At 34.5% G+C, this 17034-nt stretch overlaps 4 protein-coding genes across 4 annotated transcripts; all 4 read right to left on the reverse strand.

The window, feature by feature from the left end:
• Positions 1 to 535: 535 nt before the first annotated feature.
• LOC145602994 (1-aminocyclopropane-1-carboxylate oxidase homolog 1-like) lies at positions 536 to 2275 on the reverse strand. Its single transcript, XM_081659129.1, has 3 exons — positions 1692 to 2275; positions 1150 to 1471; positions 536 to 1068 (listed from the first exon to the last, which is right to left on the reverse strand). Exons 1-3 carry the CDS (start codon positions 2216 to 2218, stop codon positions 817 to 819), a joined length of 1101 nt encoding a protein of 366 aa, XP_081515255.1. The 5' UTR covers positions 2219 to 2275; the 3' UTR covers positions 536 to 816.
• Positions 2276 to 7176: 4901 nt separating this feature from the next.
• Positions 7177 to 12401, reverse strand: LOC145602990 (protein DETOXIFICATION 12-like). The gene is made up of 7 exons (XM_081659125.1): positions 12117 to 12401; positions 10401 to 10945; positions 10216 to 10302; positions 10054 to 10110; positions 9710 to 9948; positions 9352 to 9557; positions 7177 to 9237 (listed from the first exon to the last, which is right to left on the reverse strand). Exons 1-7 carry the CDS (start codon positions 12372 to 12374, stop codon positions 9160 to 9162), a joined length of 1470 nt encoding a protein of 489 aa, XP_081515251.1. The 5' UTR covers positions 12375 to 12401; the 3' UTR covers positions 7177 to 9159.
• On the reverse strand, positions 7786 to 8788 carry LOC145600492 (protein DETOXIFICATION 12-like). Its single transcript, XM_081656379.1, has 4 exons — positions 8690 to 8788; positions 8399 to 8482; positions 8137 to 8249; positions 7786 to 8005 (listed from the first exon to the last, which is right to left on the reverse strand). Exons 1-4 carry the CDS (start codon positions 8786 to 8788, stop codon positions 7786 to 7788), a joined length of 516 nt encoding a protein of 171 aa, XP_081512505.1.
• Positions 12402 to 14998: 2597 nt separating the features above from the next.
• Positions 14999 to 15609, reverse strand: LOC145600493 (uncharacterized). Its single transcript, XM_081656380.1, has 2 exons — positions 15261 to 15609; positions 14999 to 15090 (listed from the first exon to the last, which is right to left on the reverse strand). The coding sequence occupies exons 1-2, from the start codon at positions 15607 to 15609 to the stop codon at positions 14999 to 15001; spliced, it is 441 nt and encodes a 146-aa protein (XP_081512506.1).
• Positions 15610 to 17034: the final 1425 nt, after the last annotated feature.

Consider the following 17034-nt stretch of genomic DNA (forward strand, 5'->3'; position numbering starts at 1 on the left):
TCATTGTACGTAGTATAATATGGCAATAGCTTAGTGTTTACTCCGTAACATTTTAGTTCTTACAATTAAGGTTGAGGTCTTGAGGGTTTAAATCTTATATAAATTTCATTTTTGAGCATAACTAGGGTGGCTAACACGCGGTCGCGCGCACCATATATAACTAGCCTTGTTCGAGAGCTTTTTAAGTTGTTGGCTACATTAAAGAAAAAAAACATTTAGGTGTATAATTGTTCGCAAACTATCCAATTTAGGGGTATAATTGTTCGCACATTATTAGAATATCTTTAGTTTGCGAACAATTTGCATGCTAACCACAATTAATTGGAAATATTGTTTAATTACTCATTTAAAAAAATAATTTCAAATCATCATAATTAAAAACTAAAGATATTGCTTCGGCCAATAACTATTAAACATATGAAATGAAAGGCAAACTCCATAACATTATTTAAAAACATGCATAAATAGTTAAGTACTTTTCTAAAACTTGCGCCACAATAAATCAATATTATTTGAAATCTAAATACAAACTTCATGAAACAAGTTGGAAGTCCACTGACCCCCTTATTCACCCATAAAATTTGACATTAATTGTAAACTTACACGTAAAACCCACGCTTAAGAAGCCATGGTAAAACCGTGTAACCCTACTAAATATCATTAAACATAACTAAGTTCAAAAAGTTAAATTAACCAATTGAACTTTGAAAATTCAAAAGGGCTCACTTAAAATGGATGTACTAAAAAAGTAAAACATATTTCAATCTCTCTTGAAAGGACAAAGGGAGTATGTGCGTGCACGAATCTAACTGTAAATTAAAGCCTGAAATGTGGAAGGGCCGAGGTGCCATCAAGTCCTTTATTTAGGGAGTAGGTATTATACTCTTTCACCGTGATCTCACGATATTTTGGAGGATTTGCATCGGATAGTAATTCTTTAATGGGCCCAAACCTTGTAGAAGTCTCTTGAAAAAATGTGGTGAAAAAGGATGCCACTGATATTCTTGGTCCTTTGTAGTTAGCTAGTACTCTGTGTTCCACACTTTTGAATTTGTCGTTTGATACCAACTGAAATTAAATACTATACATTAAATTCGTAGCTCAATTACTAAGCTTGCAATCTTTAATTATGTTTTTTAACTTATTTACCTGTAAGTGATCTCCTATATTAATGACCAAAGCTCCAGGAGTAGGAGGAACATCAACCCAATGGTCTTGATGAAGAACTTGGAGACCACCAATTTGATCTTGTAACAAAATAGTTAAGAAGACACTATCAGCATGTTTTGCAGTACCCATTGTCAATTCGGGTTGTGGACAACCCGGATAATAATGACCCGAAACGTTTAGGCCTTCCGCACAACCCATGTCATATAAATGGGTCTGTTGCAGCCCAAGTGACTCTGATAGTAGCCCAAACAACACTTTTCCAAGTTTCATCACTTGACTGGTATACTCCGGTAGTATCTCCCTTCAGTTTCATAATCAAATTTTAATTAATGAGGATTACGTAATTAAATTTTTTCTACTTTGCTTCTACTTAAAATTTGATGAAAGAGATCAAGGATTATAAAAGTCTAATAACATAGTTATATGATATTAAATGTTTTTTTTTTTTCTCTAGAAGATGAAATAATGTGACAACTAATTCTAGATACAAAAAGTAAAGCGAGATATTAAAAGAGACAAACCTGCAAGGGGGAGGCAATTCATCGGGACGAGGAGGATTAGGAATCATCGTACAACCAAAAGTGTCTCTCCAATTAGTTGCGGGTCCGGTGTAAAGATCAGCATTGCTATGATAAGTAAACCTCTTATTGGCATAATCTCTTGAATAGTAACCTTTCTTAACCTCATCATCAAGCTCAAAAAACTCTTTTACTCCTTTCAACGTATCCTCCATAATTATCTCTGGAATACCATGATTTATCACTTGAAAAAATCCCCATGTCTCCGAGGCTTCACGAATTTTATCGACAACCTTCTTCTTATAATCCAAATCATTTTCGCTCGCACGAAGATCAATGATTGGAAATTGAAACCTAGCATCATCAACATTAGAAGTGTTGGTGTTTTGAGGTAATGATCGTTTAGAAATTGGGTGAATGAATATGGAGGGAATTGTTGTAACACCAGCATCAACAATTCCTTTAACTCCTAATTTTGTTTCATCGAATGCTCTTAATTGTGCTTCTCGATCACTCTTATTAGTGGACATCTTAATTTGTTTTGGTTGGCTAAGGTTAATACACTTGGAATGTAATATCAAGATTTGGTTGTGAATAAAAGTGGACATAAGTTGTAAGAATATATATGGTTGCAAAGGCTATAAAACGACAAGATTAAAGTGTTTTTTTTTTCCACTATGTGTCTTCTTTTCTTGGACTCCAAGGAGTATATCATCTAATAACAAATATTAAAAAAAATATAAAATGTAGAAAAATTGACTCCTAAGCTAGTACCTATGTGAAATAGGTATGTGTTACATCATCACGAGGGTTGGCTAAGCACAATACAAAATGATCTAATTAGATACAAGATAACATGACGACATAAGAAACATAATCCATTGAGATAAACTGACAAAGGTTCTTATATATTTATATTTACATCTAATTACACCATATATTTATATTTATATTTATATTTCAAAGTACGTACTTTATTTCTTCTCGTTTTGATGATAAATTGAGCAAAAATCATCATTTGATCATCAAATATTAATCAAAAAAAATATCATTAGATGCATTTTGCACCTAAATGTATTTAAGTACTCCCTCCGTCCCAAAAAGAATGACCCATTTGGCCAAAACTTTGTCCTAAAAAGAATGACCCATTTGCATTAAAACACCCACCAATTTGCTACAATATTTGTGCAAAATTAGCTTCCCTATATAAAAATTTGATTTTCCATGTTATTTTATTACTTTTTCTCTCTATTTTTTTACAAAACCCATGTAAATTTATCTTTCAAATATACTTTTACTTCTTTTTACTTAACTTCCTTAATACCCGCATAATCAACCCAAATGAGTCGTTCTTTTTGAGAGGGAGGGAGTAGTACACTAAAAATATTATGACAGTCATTAAATTAGTGTCAAAGATATTAAAGCTTCAATACGTATTAACGTAATTCGTTTTATTTTTCAGAGAAAGAACGTATAGTGTACAGTACTCCGTACTATAATTTGATCCGCAATTTGATTTTCTTGGACTGCAAGGTGTATGGGTTTGACCGATCAATTGTTTCTTCGCACTATCCGACCGTCGCACCACTCGCACGTAATAAATTAATCGTTGTTGCTTTTGAGTTATACTGTCACTGCTTCCGTCACTTGAGATATTTTTAAACATAAATCATCATCAATCAATAACGTAATATCATCAATCAATAACGTAATATTAAAATAGACAATAAGAGTGACACGTGTCACATTCTGATATTATTTTTTTTCTCCAACAGGACGAACACTCCCCTTTCCATTTTAGTCAATTTTTTTTTGAAATATTTGTATAATATTGCACAACAATTATAATATTACGCTTTACTCCCTCTGTTTTAAAATACTTATAAAAGGCAAAAGTAGTAGTGAAAATTGGAGGAGAGAATATATGTTGGGCCTACTAGGTGAGAGAAATTAATTAAATATTATAAAAGCTTTCGAAATAAGGAAATGGAGCGACTACTACATAAACGAGCAAAATCAACGGTCAAATGCAACGGTTAAATCTAATGCAACGGTTTAATGCAACGATCATAGCTAGTACAACGGTCTAATGCAATGGGTAAAGCTAATGCAATGGAATTTTTGCCTATTGTAACAGTTTTAACATAACCGTTGCAGTAGCTCTTCATATGCAACGAATTTTTTGCCTTCTGCAACGGCTTTAAAATGACCGTTGCATTAGTTGCTCCATATTAAATTATCAAGTGCGTGTCTTTCTTGATCGAGCATAATTACGGAGTAGTAGTAAAATAAAGAGTACCCAAATATAACTCGAGAAACCCAAATACGGAATTCCAATAAAACCCATTTCTCCTCCATTGAAACTCGAATCTCTCTCCTCCATTGAAACTCATTATCTCTCTTTCTCCTCCATTGAAACTCGTTCTCTCTCTCTCCTCCATTCTCATCCCTCGATCTTCATCCTCAATCTCTTATCTCTTAATTCTCAAACACATATATCTTTTCTTCGATTCTTAGGGTTTTGAAGTTTCCTAAGATTGGAGAAGCTTTTATCGGGTCTCGATCCTCGCTCCTTGTCCTTCTCGCCTCCTTCACCAGGCCACACTCTGTCACTCCCAAGAGTCTCGGCTCTCCTCTAGTCCTCTTGCTTCGTCGTCGATACCTCTTGAAAAGGGTAATTTCTAGATCTGAAATTCCAAACTTCTAAATTTCGTACAATCTAGTTTAAATTTCTAATATTTGTGCTGATTTTCGTAGTATCTCGTTTAATTATCGATTTTTGTTAGATTATTAAGGGTTTAGATTTCATATTTCGTTGTTATTGCTTGTGAATTGCTATTTTGTGTGTACTTGAAAATTTATTTCAGTTTTATTTATAAATTATAGTATGTTGTGATTAGTTTCCAATTAATAGTAGTCTAAATATAATTGGGATAAATGGTGCTTGTTAATATTATTGAATTGTTAGCTTTTTTGGTTTGTAATTAATTAATTAAATTGTTATTTGCGTGTGACATGCTGATGAATCATCCATGTGGATGAAGAATTGGATTTTGTGGTTTGTGTTGTATTTTGATTTTGCTTCTGTTTTATTAGCTTGTGATGGGGTGGAGAGATCTATCGTACATTGTTGCCTGTTACAGTCAGTTCGTGATGTTCATTCGGGCGGAGAAATTGGTTGTATGATCAGAGAAGGCCCTGGATTTTTGCTGGTAGTAGGTAATGATACTATTTGTTGGCATATACAGGGCGTTTGGCATGTAGGAATGGGAGTTTGGGGGTTAGAGGGTGGGATGGGGATTGGGAAAAAGTTGATGGGAATTCATAAAAATAAGCCAAGTCTTTGCTTGGTTGTTGAGTGAGAATATGTAGGGATTAAATAACAATATTACAAAAATCTCCTTACCAAAACCTTTCCTTCTTTCTTTTCATTGATGGTAAGATAGTCATTTTACCACCCCTCTCTATTCCCATCTCATAATACTAGCCCCCCTTGGTATTATTTTGATAGGAATAGAAGGTATATATTCCCATTCCCTTCCCATATTCTAATCCCATTCCCACCTAACAAACAAGGGATTTTATTACAAGTGGGATTAAAAGTCCCATTCCCAACCCCAATTCCCACATACCAAACGCCCCCACAGTTGATTAGTTTTTCTGTTCAGTCTGAATTAGTGTTTGATGACTGGTTTTCCTCTTAAGTTTAAATTAGTGTTTTGTAGAAGCTATATCTGACATGTATTAATATGGAGCAAAATTGTTTCTCTCTATTTTCACTCGCACCCCATAGATTCTCAGGGCTCAGCGCTCTGATAAGATCTATTTGACAGTTTCATTGCCTGAAGCTAAGGATATCGTAGTGAAGAGTGACCCTGAGGGACTGTTTATGTTTTAAGCCACTAGGCCACAAGAAGAGAAGTACTTATTTACTCTGGATTTGTAAGGTGCTATGTGCCATAGCACCTGAGGTTTGTTCCCTTTATTTTAACTTATGTTGTTCTATTTGCTTTGACATCTGTAAGGAAGACACTATTGCTTGGTATGGAAACATTTTCTTTTACAAGTATAGTTGTGATGCTCTGTAAGCTTCCTATGTTTCTTGTATTCTATGAGGTTTCATGCATGTTATGTGAGCTATAAATTACTTGCTTGAACTTTCTTTTTCTGTTTTGCTCTTATGCGTGTGAGTAGAACCTGATGGGAAGAGTGGATTTGATTGGCATTTTGCTGTACAAGTTGTCTTTAAAGTCTTCTCTTGTGTGTTTATAAAGTGTGTTTTATGTTGTTGTTTACAAATTATCCCACGAGTAGCTTAGGTGAGCAATTGAAAATCCTATAATTAAGAAGGATGTATTTATTTTTTAATGCGTGGTGTAAAGTTACATGACATTTATGTTTTATTTAAAGCTTGCATAAGGTGGATTCTTTGATATTTTTGTCTCTGCACTTGGCACTTGCCAATTAAATACGTGAAATATGACCAACTTTGCCGTATGCATAGGAATTTGCTGCAATTAGTTCTATTGATGGCTTATAAATGGTGGATGCCATTGTTTCAGGTCTCAAAACTAAGCCATTTGCCGTAGCTGTTGTTGCTGCTGCCCGGAGTTGTTATTGCTGATATTTTTGTTGTGCCGGTGGCCCGGAGCTGTTGCTGCTATTCTGCTGGAGCTGCTACTACTTGAACTGAATTTATTTATTTTTTTGTTTCTTTTTAAAGTGTGTAATTACAGTTATTAGAGAAAATATATAAGTTTTATGTATAGCAGTACAGGAATTATTTCCGTGAAGCATTAATTGCATAATCATGCAATGTAAAAATAATTAAATAAAAAAAAAATTTATCAAGTTGAAAGGATTGTCATTCAAATTTTTTTTACCTCATTTGTATATTATTGAAGTTGTAATGAGCATAATAATAATAATAATAATAATAATAATAATAATAATAATAATAATAATAATAATAATAAGCTGATGCAACGGTCCTAATAAAGGGAAATAGGCGTTGCATCTGATCTATATAAGCATTGCATCAGCACTACTGCAACGGTCTATAAGATTGTATAATGACCGTTGCATTAGTTATACAACGCTGTTGCATTAGGTCCTAATGCAACAGTCCATGAGAGAAGTATATGATCGTTGCATTAGGTCAAAAGAACCGTTGCATTAGACCTAGTGCAATGGCCGCAAAAGCAACAGTCCAATAACCGTTGCAGTAGGTCTATAGCAACGGTTTTTTGCCCTATTGCAACGGTTTTTAGGGATTGCTAGCAAATATTTAAAAACGACCGCAAATGAAAAATGGAGCAAGTATTTAAAAATAGAGGGAGTATATTATTATAATTTTCTAATACTATTTTTATAATAAATATATTCCTTTAAGTTAGTGTTTTTAATTTTTTCATACACATTTACCTAAAATATTATTATAATTATTTTTAATTATCTTTTAAATAGAGTGTTATAAGATTTTGCCAAAATAAAAAAATAAAAAAAAAATTAATAATAATAATAAAATTGATTCATAAAATTGAAATTTAGACAAAAGTTTTCACTCTCAACATATACTCGATTGCCAACTCTTGAAGTTTCTTTCTTGATTAATACGAAATGTCTATATTTAATCTGTATGATTTTCACTGTCAATAAAATTGAAGCACAAGAATGCAATAGGCAGAAGATGAATAAGCTGATAGGCAAGACGAACCTCTTCTTCCCATTTCGTACGACTTGTAATAGCAGACAATAGGACTGCCTGCATCATAGCACCAACCATGACTCCAATCCAAAGGCCCCGAACTCTCATTTGCTTCCAGAAGCCTAATGTAACAGAAATTGGAATTCCAACAATGTAGTATGCTGCAAGATTAGCGTACGTCCCTAAATGTTGCCAGCCACACCCTCTAGCTACACCTGAATTTTGAAATACCAAAAATTAGTGCAATGAAAATAATATCATTAATGCAATGAAAATACATTCTTAATCGATTCTTATGCCAATCATATTGTTGCATAAATATATCAAAAGTCTATTAACAACTGAAATCTGAAAATAGATACCTGAAAGAACTGCTTGCATACTGTCAGATTACTCAGATATAATGTTAACACAAACTAAAGGTGCAATGTTGGTGACATAATCAATAACTTGCTTCTCATTGCTGAAACAATATCCGAAAACTATTCGAGTAGCAAAAAGAACAGAGCAAACAATCAAACCATTTGCAACCCCCATTGCAACAACTCCACATGCTGCTATATGAGCAGTCTGTGGGTCTCCTGCTCCAAGTTCATTAGCAATTCGAGTGCTGTAATTTAGACATTTAGTCCCATAAAAAGAAAACTTACTACTCAAAGTGCATTGACAGCTCTCATGCTATATGTTGTATATTACACACTATATAGTATATGAACAAGATGTTTTTGGTTTCGAACAAACCTTGCTGCTGCTGCAATTCCATAAGGTATAGCAAATAATGCTGAAATTGTTGTCACACTAATAACAAATAAAACAAGAGTTAGTTTTGCTAAGAAAAAAATTACTAGTGTACCCTATAGAGCACAAAACAATTAAAGTCAGTAGCTCAAATGACCCCCACTCTAAGCTATAAGCATAAAAATCAGATCATAATTGAAAGGTCAGTCAGAAAAATACATTCGAGTACACTAGATTGTAAGAGATGAAAGGGAGGTTACCAAACCATTGCAGCAGAAGGAATAGCAAATCGGAAAAACTCACCAATTCCATGGAACATTACCACGCATGGAGATTGGAGAACGAGTAGCTGCACACGAGGGAGAGAACATAATGTACAATGCTAGAAAGTAGCATCTAACCAATTAGTTATACCCATTGCAGGAATATTAAGCCCGTACTTGTACACCAAATCCCAACAAAGGGGTATATGCAGGAATATTGTAGCACAGGAACTTACAAACATTGGCAGGACCTAACTTTGGGATTGGAAGTACCGAACTAAGGGCTCATATACAGCATAACAAACGAGAGTAGGCACAAGATATGTCATAAATTTGCCTGCTTCGTGTGAAATTGCAGGATCTTGGCCTATAAAAACGAGGATATCCCCCATATATATCCATAGCACACAGAGTGGGATGCTGAATAAAGTGAGAAAAAATGGCAGTGTATGAATATGACTTTGTAACAATGTAACAGTTCCACTTGAGTCTCTAATCTTTTAGTAAATGGAAATTGAGTTTCCCATGTTGGTTGTTCTATGTCCAATGAGGTGCAAAAATGTTTGATTAATCATAAGAAGTTCCAATAAGAGGGACTAGCTACAAATTTCATTTTGTATGAAGTATAGTTTTCAAGAATGTTGCATTTAAAATGCTTTTCTCAACCAAATAACTCTCCTATTTTCTGATTCCCAAAATGTACCACTTCCTACATTTTTTTTTATGTCAATTAAACAAACAACGAAGGTTCCTCAAATTAAAATTAGTTTATCAATGGTCTCTGTTCTCCATTGCTATCTCCTGAACTTTCTTCCGCGACTCTCTTTCTTGCTTTCCTTGCCTGTAAAACAACCAACAACTTCTATCAAAACATTTAAAAGGTTGATCCCAAATGTCTTCAAAAATTTTGAAGCACAAGAAAGCAATAGGCAAAAGTTGTATAAGCAAGACGAACCTCTTCTTCCCAGTTGCTACGACCTGTTATAATAGACAAAAGGACTGACTGTGTCATAGCACCAACCATAACTCCAATCCAAAGGCCTCTACCTCTCATTTGCATCCAGAAACCTAATGTCACAGATATCGGAATTCCAACAACGTAGTATGCTGCAAGATTCACGTAAGTCCCTAAATGTTGCCATCCACACCCTCTAGCTACACCTGCAGGTTGAGTAACAACAATTAGTCCAGTATGTTGCATCAGTAATGAAATGAGTTTGTGGGAAAACTTGGTTATTATTTTTAGCTGTTTAACAGAATTTTATTGTTTACCAAATTCTGTTAAAACAGCTAAAATTTGAAACTATAGATACCTGAAAGAACACCCTGGATGCTATCGAATATAGCATTAACACAAATTAAAGGTGCCATAATGGAGACATAATCTACAACTTGCTTCTCGTTGCTGAAGCAATATCCGAAAACTCTTCGAGCAGCAAAAAGGATTGAGCTAACAACCAAGCCATTTGTAACCCCCATCACAACACCTCCACAGGCTGCAATACGAGCTTCCTGTGGGTTTCCTGCCCCAAGCTCATTGGCAATTCTTGTGCTGTAATTTAGACCCACAAGAAGAAGATTATTACTCCGAGTATAACTCCAAAAATTTATATTACATTACAAAATATGCACATGCGCTTTTTGGTCTGAAGCACACCTTGTAGCTGCTGCAATTCCATAAGGTATTGCAAACAATGTTGTCATTGTTGTCAAACTGGTAACAAATAGAGCAGCAAAGGAGTTAGTTTTACTTGGTTATACAAGAAACGTAACATGAAACTAATATTGTACAGAGCTTTTTGAGAAATCAGAACTATACCACACAGAGAGAACAGACGTCTCAAGTTCCGGATTTGGTAGAAATCCTGAAAACAAAATCAGCAGCTCAAATGACCACCACTCTAAGCTATAAGCATAGAGATAGAATCATAATTAACAAGTTAGTCAAGAAAAAAAAAAAATCGTTCTAGAACACTAGTTTCTAAGAGATTAAAGGGAGCTTACCAAATCATTGCAGCAGATGGAATAGCAAATCGGAAAAATAATCCAATTCCATGGAACATTTCCATGGAGGGTGGAGAACGAGTAGCTGCACACGAGGGAGAGAACATCATGTACAAAGCCAGAAATATTGCATTCAACCAATTTGATATACCCATTGCAATAGCACCACCGATATTATTTAGCCCAAACTTGTGTACCAAACCCCAGCAAAGAGGTATATGCAGGCAAAGAGTACAACAGGAACTAACTAACATGGGCACGACCAGACTTTGGGATTGGAAGTATCGTACCAAGGGCTGAAACACAGCGTAAGAAATGAGAGTAGGCACGAGATAAGTCATGAATCTCCCTGCTTCATGTGAAATGGAAGGATCTTGGCCTATGAAAACGAGAATATCCTCCATATAAATCCATATCACAGACAGTGGAATGCTGAATAAAGTGAGAGATATGATAGCAGTGTATGTTTGAGTTCCTAGTTTCTTGTACTGCTGAGCTCCATAAGATTGCCCGCTTATAGTCTCTAATGCACCTGCCATCCCTAACTATGATCGAACAATCGCAAATATGTTAGAATTTACTAATTGCTGATGTACTACTTGCATAATTTCAAAGTTTACAACAAGACTTTAGAATTAGTAAATTAATTTACATTAGTAGATATCATTGCTATACATTATACTTACAAATACAAAAATGTGATGAAACCATAGTTTAGCAAAGCTTTTAAGGATGATCAAGTATTACATTTTGACAGGCTAAATCAGTACAAAATTTGGGTAAAATGAAAAATAAAAAAAATCGATTGTAAAAACCATGTATAGTCAATTCAGTATGATTAATTCAACATGAAGGAGTTGCGATCAGAAGAAAAGTCAATAGAAAGGAGTAGTTCAATAACATACAGATTCAATAGATACAATCATAAATTCTTCATCCATTCATAAATAATTACAACATATATATGGACTTTTACAGCATTTATATTGTTATTAATCTTATTATACCCTCACTTTCAATTGCCATTCTTAACCAAAAAAAATATTGTCTCATTTGATCTTGCTCATAAATTCATTTCGATAGACAAGTATCATTTCGATAGACAATTAATAATTAAATGGATTTTCACCAAATATCCTTGAATTTTTTGCTTTATTCACCCTATACCTATGAAATTTTTCAAATTCACCGTGTACACATAAGTTGTTACAAAAATTCACCATATACCCCTAATGAAAATAAAATGAGTGAAATTTGGTTAGATATACATCCTACTCATCTCTTTCTCCAACCCCCGAAAACACTCTAAATCTCCATAACCATATCCATATGATTGATTTGAGAATGAGAAAATGAAACTTGGGGAATGTATTTAGGGTGGTTTCGGTTCATAATTAACCTTAATAATGATTGACGAAATTAACAATCATTAGCCATCAAGGATACATGGTGTATTTTTGTAAGCAAATACTTAAATGCAGAAGATGTTCATGTATACTCAGATTTTCATAGTAAAATAAACAGTTTTATCACCATATAACCCCTAAGTTTCAGTTTATTCAGCATATAAACCCCAATGTCACTGATTTTAGAGACTTTTTCACCTTTCTAAAATTTCATTATAATTCCCTTATAAAAATTTAAAAGTCAGAGCAATTTAACTCCCTTGTAAAAAAATTATAATCCAAGTAAAAAAAGATCGATTAGAAGAGATACCAAGAGGCTAAAGCCGGTGACCGCGGCAAGAGACACAGCAAGAGCAGTGCTAGAGAGGTAAAGCGGACCAAGATGACCAACGATCATCAACGTAACAACTTGAATCATGTACTGTGACATCATCACCGCCACCATTGGACCAGCCAGCCAACTCACTCTTATTATTTCTTCTAATACTTGTTTCCATCTTACTTGTGTTTTGACTATCTCATCATCTCTTTCTTTTTCTTTTGTCTTCATTAACAACCCTTCTTCCATCTTTTTCAACTCTCTAGTTTCAGGATAATATGAATATATGATTGTGTTTGGGTGTGTTGTAATATTTTTGAGTATCTTCAATTTATTGATTTTATGTTATGGGCTATGGTACCCACTAACACACGTTTCATGCATGGTTAGTTTAAAATAAAGGTTAGTAATGAATGGGTATGATGGTATGAATGGGTGTTTACACCTTAGTCAATAATGGTTGGCTCTTAGAGTCTTACTAGCTCTTACCTTTGTTTTTAAAAAATAAAAACATTAGTTACACGGTAAAGTTTTGGGTGAGACGGACTCACGTGAGTCCACTATCATGTTTTTGGTGTTGTGGGGTTCGCGATCGGGTTTAGTTAGCCCGCGCCTTTTTATTGGACTTTTGTTATTGAGCCCGATCTCACGTGAGTCCGGTCTCTCACAAAACCTTTTGTAATTACACTGATTTAAGCATGATTTTTTTTTATGTATTTTTAAATTAATACTCCCTCTATCCCTAATTATTTGCTCCACTTGCTTCTATAGGTGTCCCCAAAAAATGGCATTATACTCCGTAGAACTACTTTTTACATGTGATTTTTTGGTTTAGGGATAAAGGGAGTACCAAATTAGAAAAGATCTTAAATGTTTATTCATGGATTATGTATAGCATGATTCAATTAAAAAAAAATTGACTAACTAATAAATGAATTATTCAAATACTCATTAATGTCACACTTAATTCCAACTAATTTGGTTTAGTAAAAATGTACTCTCTCAATTCCTTTTGTTTGTTCTATTTGACTTTTTCATTTTTTAATATTTGTCTTCAAACATAAACATATCTAATTTTATACCCGAAAATGAATCAAATTCAAACCTAATCCTGATGAATCATTGGCAGATCTATGAAGGCCCTCCCAAAATTTTTTATTATTTATTTAAGTGTGTGTAAATTTATAGGTTAAATACAATTTTAATGCAATAAATAACATCAAATTAGCTCTGTCATAGTGGTAATACATTGAGTTTGGACTAAAAGTCTTAAAGCTCCATACATTCACTTCAACTTGTTCTGAATTTTTGATTTCCAATCATCCACAAATTTCATTTTCGTTGATCATTAATTCTTCTCCTCTCTTTATTATTCTTCTTTTGATAGAATTTGATCTTGAATTCTGACCTCATAATTATACATATACAACATGATCAACTACCAGATTTATTTCTGAGATATAATTCGTAGTCGACAATCTTTATCGTGAATTCTGATTCACAATCAACTTACTACGTGTTAATTAATTTATTAATTTCTACGTGTACAGTGAGTTAATGCAGATAATGTTACGAGTACATTAAATTATTAATCTTATGGACTAACATTTATAACTCTGTTTACATGACAATTGATGATGATGATTTAATCATTAATTTTCCTTCATTCATTCATTTTCATCAATTAATTTGCCTCCAAACGTTCTCATCATCGGAATGATTTAATCTATACTTATATATATATTAAAAAAATGTTCCTAAAAATGTCAATGTGCCACGTGTATCTCATTCTTGCACCAGCATAATGTCACATACAATAAGGTTTGAATACAAGACCTCATTGAATAAAGACCAACTTATTACCAACCAAGCTATAAGCTTATATTGTTCTCTCTATGCACATAAATATATAAATACATATTAGAAATTAAAGCAAAAATTATTCAAAACTATTTATTATTGTTATTGTAATACGAGTATTATAATTTCCGACAATTAAAAAATTCTTTCAAGCTCTTTGATAATAAATATGATAAAAATACTCAAAGTAACATTCGGAGCAACGCTCGAGCCGAACACTAGTTATAAATTATTATCGAGCCCATGAGATGCGATCAGCAGCAAGATTTCAAAACCAGAAAATTTTTTTGCTATTAATGTCCTTTGTTTATTTATTATGATTTTTTCCAATAAATATATTCGGTGGTAAGGCTGATTCATCCTCACACTTGCGTAACGAATTAAATTTTATTTGACTGATTTCATCTAGAGGTATCAATTCGAATCGCTAGATGAATCTGAATCGGGACTAATTAGTTCAGATTTTATTGAAGCTGAGTCGTGCTAAAATACTTTGGACATCAGATCAAATTCTTAAAAAATACTGCATGCATAATTGTTGTACTTCGCACGAGGTGTCGAGGTGGACTATCCTTTGATTATACGAGTAACTTCTTACTCCGTAGTCCATATATTAGTTTCTTGTGTAGTGTATACAGTAAACAGGAGTAGTATATTTCTTTTTATCAAAAATAAATAAATAAATAATAGTTTAATACTAAAAGAGTAAAAGCTGTAAAAAAAAAAAAAATATTTGACTTTTGCATTGCCTCGTGCTAACTATTTTATACTTTTATTATTGCTAGCACTTAGCAAATTTAGATTATTTTTAATCTCATTAGCAACTCGTTGTAGGGTTCTTGATCACGCGATTCACGAACAAAATCTTGGTCATAATTTTCAAATTTTGTGCATTGTATGACTTTTTTTTTTTTTTTTTGAAATCACGTTTTGTACCTTTATTAAATATTAATGGACAACTTGTCCATAGTTACATACGGAACAATACTAGGAGGACAAAAGTTTTCCCACACTTATTCCGTTCCAAACGGTACTAAACTAGCAAGGTGATGAGCGACACTATTCCCATCCCTTTTAACATGTGACCAAGTAATGAAATCAAAATCTGAACAGAAAAAGAAAACATCATCAAGAACTGAATCTAAGTCTGTGAGATATGTTGTTGCCTTGGACAACCGAGAGACAATCACCTCACAATCTGATTCCACCATTATCCTCTTATAACCATAGCGACGAGCAAGCTTTAAACCGAAGTGGATAGCCTTACATAATTACATTCAGCAATCTCAGGCGACCAGTAGCCTCGAGTACGACGAACTCTTGCGAACAACACTTCCCCAGCTTCATTTCTTGCTACAGTCCCTGTACCGATCCAGCCAACATCCTTCAGAGATGCGTCACAGTTCGGCTTAATAAAATCTGCAGGGGGAGGGTGCCAATGCTTTGGACTCTTCTTCTTTGTCTTGCTAACTGAACCATACACTTGCGTGGCATAATTATCATAGTCCTTTATCAAACGCTGCACTCTCTCACAGACTACCAAATGAGGGACCTCTTTGTTGTTAAACACCTTATCGTTTCTCCTACCCCAAATAAACCACATTAGAGTACACCAACAAGGCATTTTTTCGCATCTTTTTTCCTCCAATCCACAAGAGTGTCCTTAAAATCTTGCAAAGGATTAACATCAGCAAGTTCAGAGCAGCCGCATTCTCTCTAAAGATCACGTATAGCCACACACTCAAACATAGCATGATGGAATGCTTCAAGTGTGTTAGGACACCAAGGGCAACCATTAGCTTTTATCATATGTCTGCTAAAAAGGAGATCACGAGTGGGCAGAGAGTAAGTGCAAGCGCGCCATAGAAACTGTTTTACCTTTGGGATAGTCCCAATACTCCAAACATCCACCCAGGCTTGATGAAAAGCATCTAACTCACAGGATTTGCCCAGCAAATATGATGATTTCACCAAATACAGACCATCCCTTGAGAACGCCCAGGTGAGGCAATCAGTTGAGGCTTGATAGCACAGGGGTACAGAGAGTATACACCTCACATCTCTTGCCTCAAAAGTTGAAGACAACAGCTCATAGTACCAATCACGTGTAGCTTCGTCGATTAAGTCACTCACTCGATTTAATCCATCAATTCTCGCAGTCTGCACAAACCTTCCCTGATCATCCGAGAGCGAGCCAAGGATCATCAAAAATTCTGATGGTTGAACCATCTCCAACTCGCCATATTAAACCCTCCTTTACAAGAGCTTTTGAACCCTAGATTCTACGCCACGAATAACTGCCAATAAGACCCAGAGAAGCACTTAGAAATTCAGTGTGAGGATAGTACTTTTCTTTCATCACCTGCCCAAACAGAGAATTTGGGGACGTGATCAATCTCCAAGCTTGCTTCCCGAGAAGAGCCTCATTAAACACACCCAAATCACAAAAACCCAAGCCACCTAAACATTTAGGCTGGCAAATTCGATCCCAGTTTATCCAATGTACTTTTCGTTTCGTGTCCTCATAACCCCACCAAAATTTTGCAGTTAAAGAGCGAATTTCATCAAGCACCCCTGCCGGCAATCTAAACACCCCCATCAAGTAAGTCGGAATGGTATGGATTACAGACTTCACAAGCACTTCCTTGTCGGCCCTAGATAGTAATTTCTCTTTCCATCCCTGAAGTTTTTTCCAAATTCTATCCTTTAAAGCTAAAAAAACAGTCCTCTTTGACCTGCCTAGAGCATTCGAAATGCCTAGGTATTTATCATGTTCACCCACCCCTCGTATCTTCAGAAGATCAATCAACTCTTCCTGCTTCGACAAACTGACGCCTTTGCTAAAAGAGACCTCCAATTTTTCATAATTAATTTTCTGACCGGACGCTATTTCATATTTGTTGAGAATTTCAACTATTTTTGAGCATTTCTCTTGGTTGGCTCTTGTAAAAAGCAAACTGTCATCTGCAAAGAAAAAATGAGTAATTTTTGGCCCTCTCCTACTAGCACCAGCTCCATGAATAAGCCTATCATCAGACGCTTTCCGAAT

This window comes from Chenopodium album, chromosome 21 (genome assembly GCF_948465745.1).
Source record: "Chenopodium album chromosome 21, dcCheAlbu1.1, whole genome shotgun sequence".
NCBI classification, from domain to species: domain Eukaryota; kingdom Viridiplantae; phylum Streptophyta; class Magnoliopsida; order Caryophyllales; family Amaranthaceae; genus Chenopodium; species Chenopodium album.

What these genes read in the sequence shown, in the direction of transcription:
- LOC145602994 (XM_081659129.1), bottom strand. Translation starts at nt 2,218, where the DNA reads ATGTCCACTAATAAGAGTGATCGAGAAGCACAATTAAGAGCATTCGAT. An exon ending in GAATTGCCTCCCCCTTGCAG is followed by an intron (nt 1,472 to 1,691) that starts GTTTGTCTCTTT and finishes ATGAAACTGAAG; the next exon opens with GGAGATACTACCGGAGTATA. An exon ending in ATATAGGAGATCACTTACAG is followed by an intron (nt 1,069 to 1,149) that starts GTAAATAAGTTA and finishes ATTTAATTTCAG; the next exon opens with TTGGTATCAAACGACAAATT.
- LOC145602990 (XM_081659125.1), bottom strand. Translation starts at nt 12,374, where the DNA reads ATGGAAGAAGGGTTGTTAATGAAGACAAAAGAAAAAGAAAGAGATGAT. An exon ending in GGAATTGCAGCAGCTACAAG is followed by an intron (nt 9,949 to 10,053) that starts GTGTGCTTCAGA and finishes TCTAAATTACAG; the next exon opens with CACAAGAATTGCCAATGAGC. An exon ending in GTAGCAACTGGGAAGAAGAG is followed by an intron (nt 9,238 to 9,351) that starts GTTCGTCTTGCT and finishes GTTGTTTTACAG; the next exon opens with GCAAGGAAAGCAAGAAAGAG.
- LOC145600492 (XM_081656379.1), bottom strand. Translation starts at nt 8,788, where the DNA reads ATGGGGGATATCCTCGTTTTTATAGGCCAAGATCCTGCAATTTCACAC. An exon ending in CTACTCTCGTTTGTTATGCT is followed by an intron (nt 8,483 to 8,689) that starts GTATATGAGCCC and finishes CCTCGTGTGCAG; the next exon opens with CTACTCGTTCTCCAATCTCC. An exon ending in GGAATTGCAGCAGCAGCAAG is followed by an intron (nt 8,006 to 8,136) that starts GTTTGTTCGAAA and finishes TCTAAATTACAG; the next exon opens with CACTCGAATTGCTAATGAAC.
- LOC145600493 (XM_081656380.1), bottom strand. Translation starts at nt 15,609, where the DNA reads ATGCCTTGTTGGTGTACTCTAATGTGGTTTATTTGGGGTAGGAGAAAC. An exon ending in GTCGCCTGAGATTGCTGAAT is followed by an intron (nt 15,091 to 15,260) that starts GTAATTATGTAA and finishes TTTTCTGTTCAG; the next exon opens with ATTTTGATTTCATTACTTGG.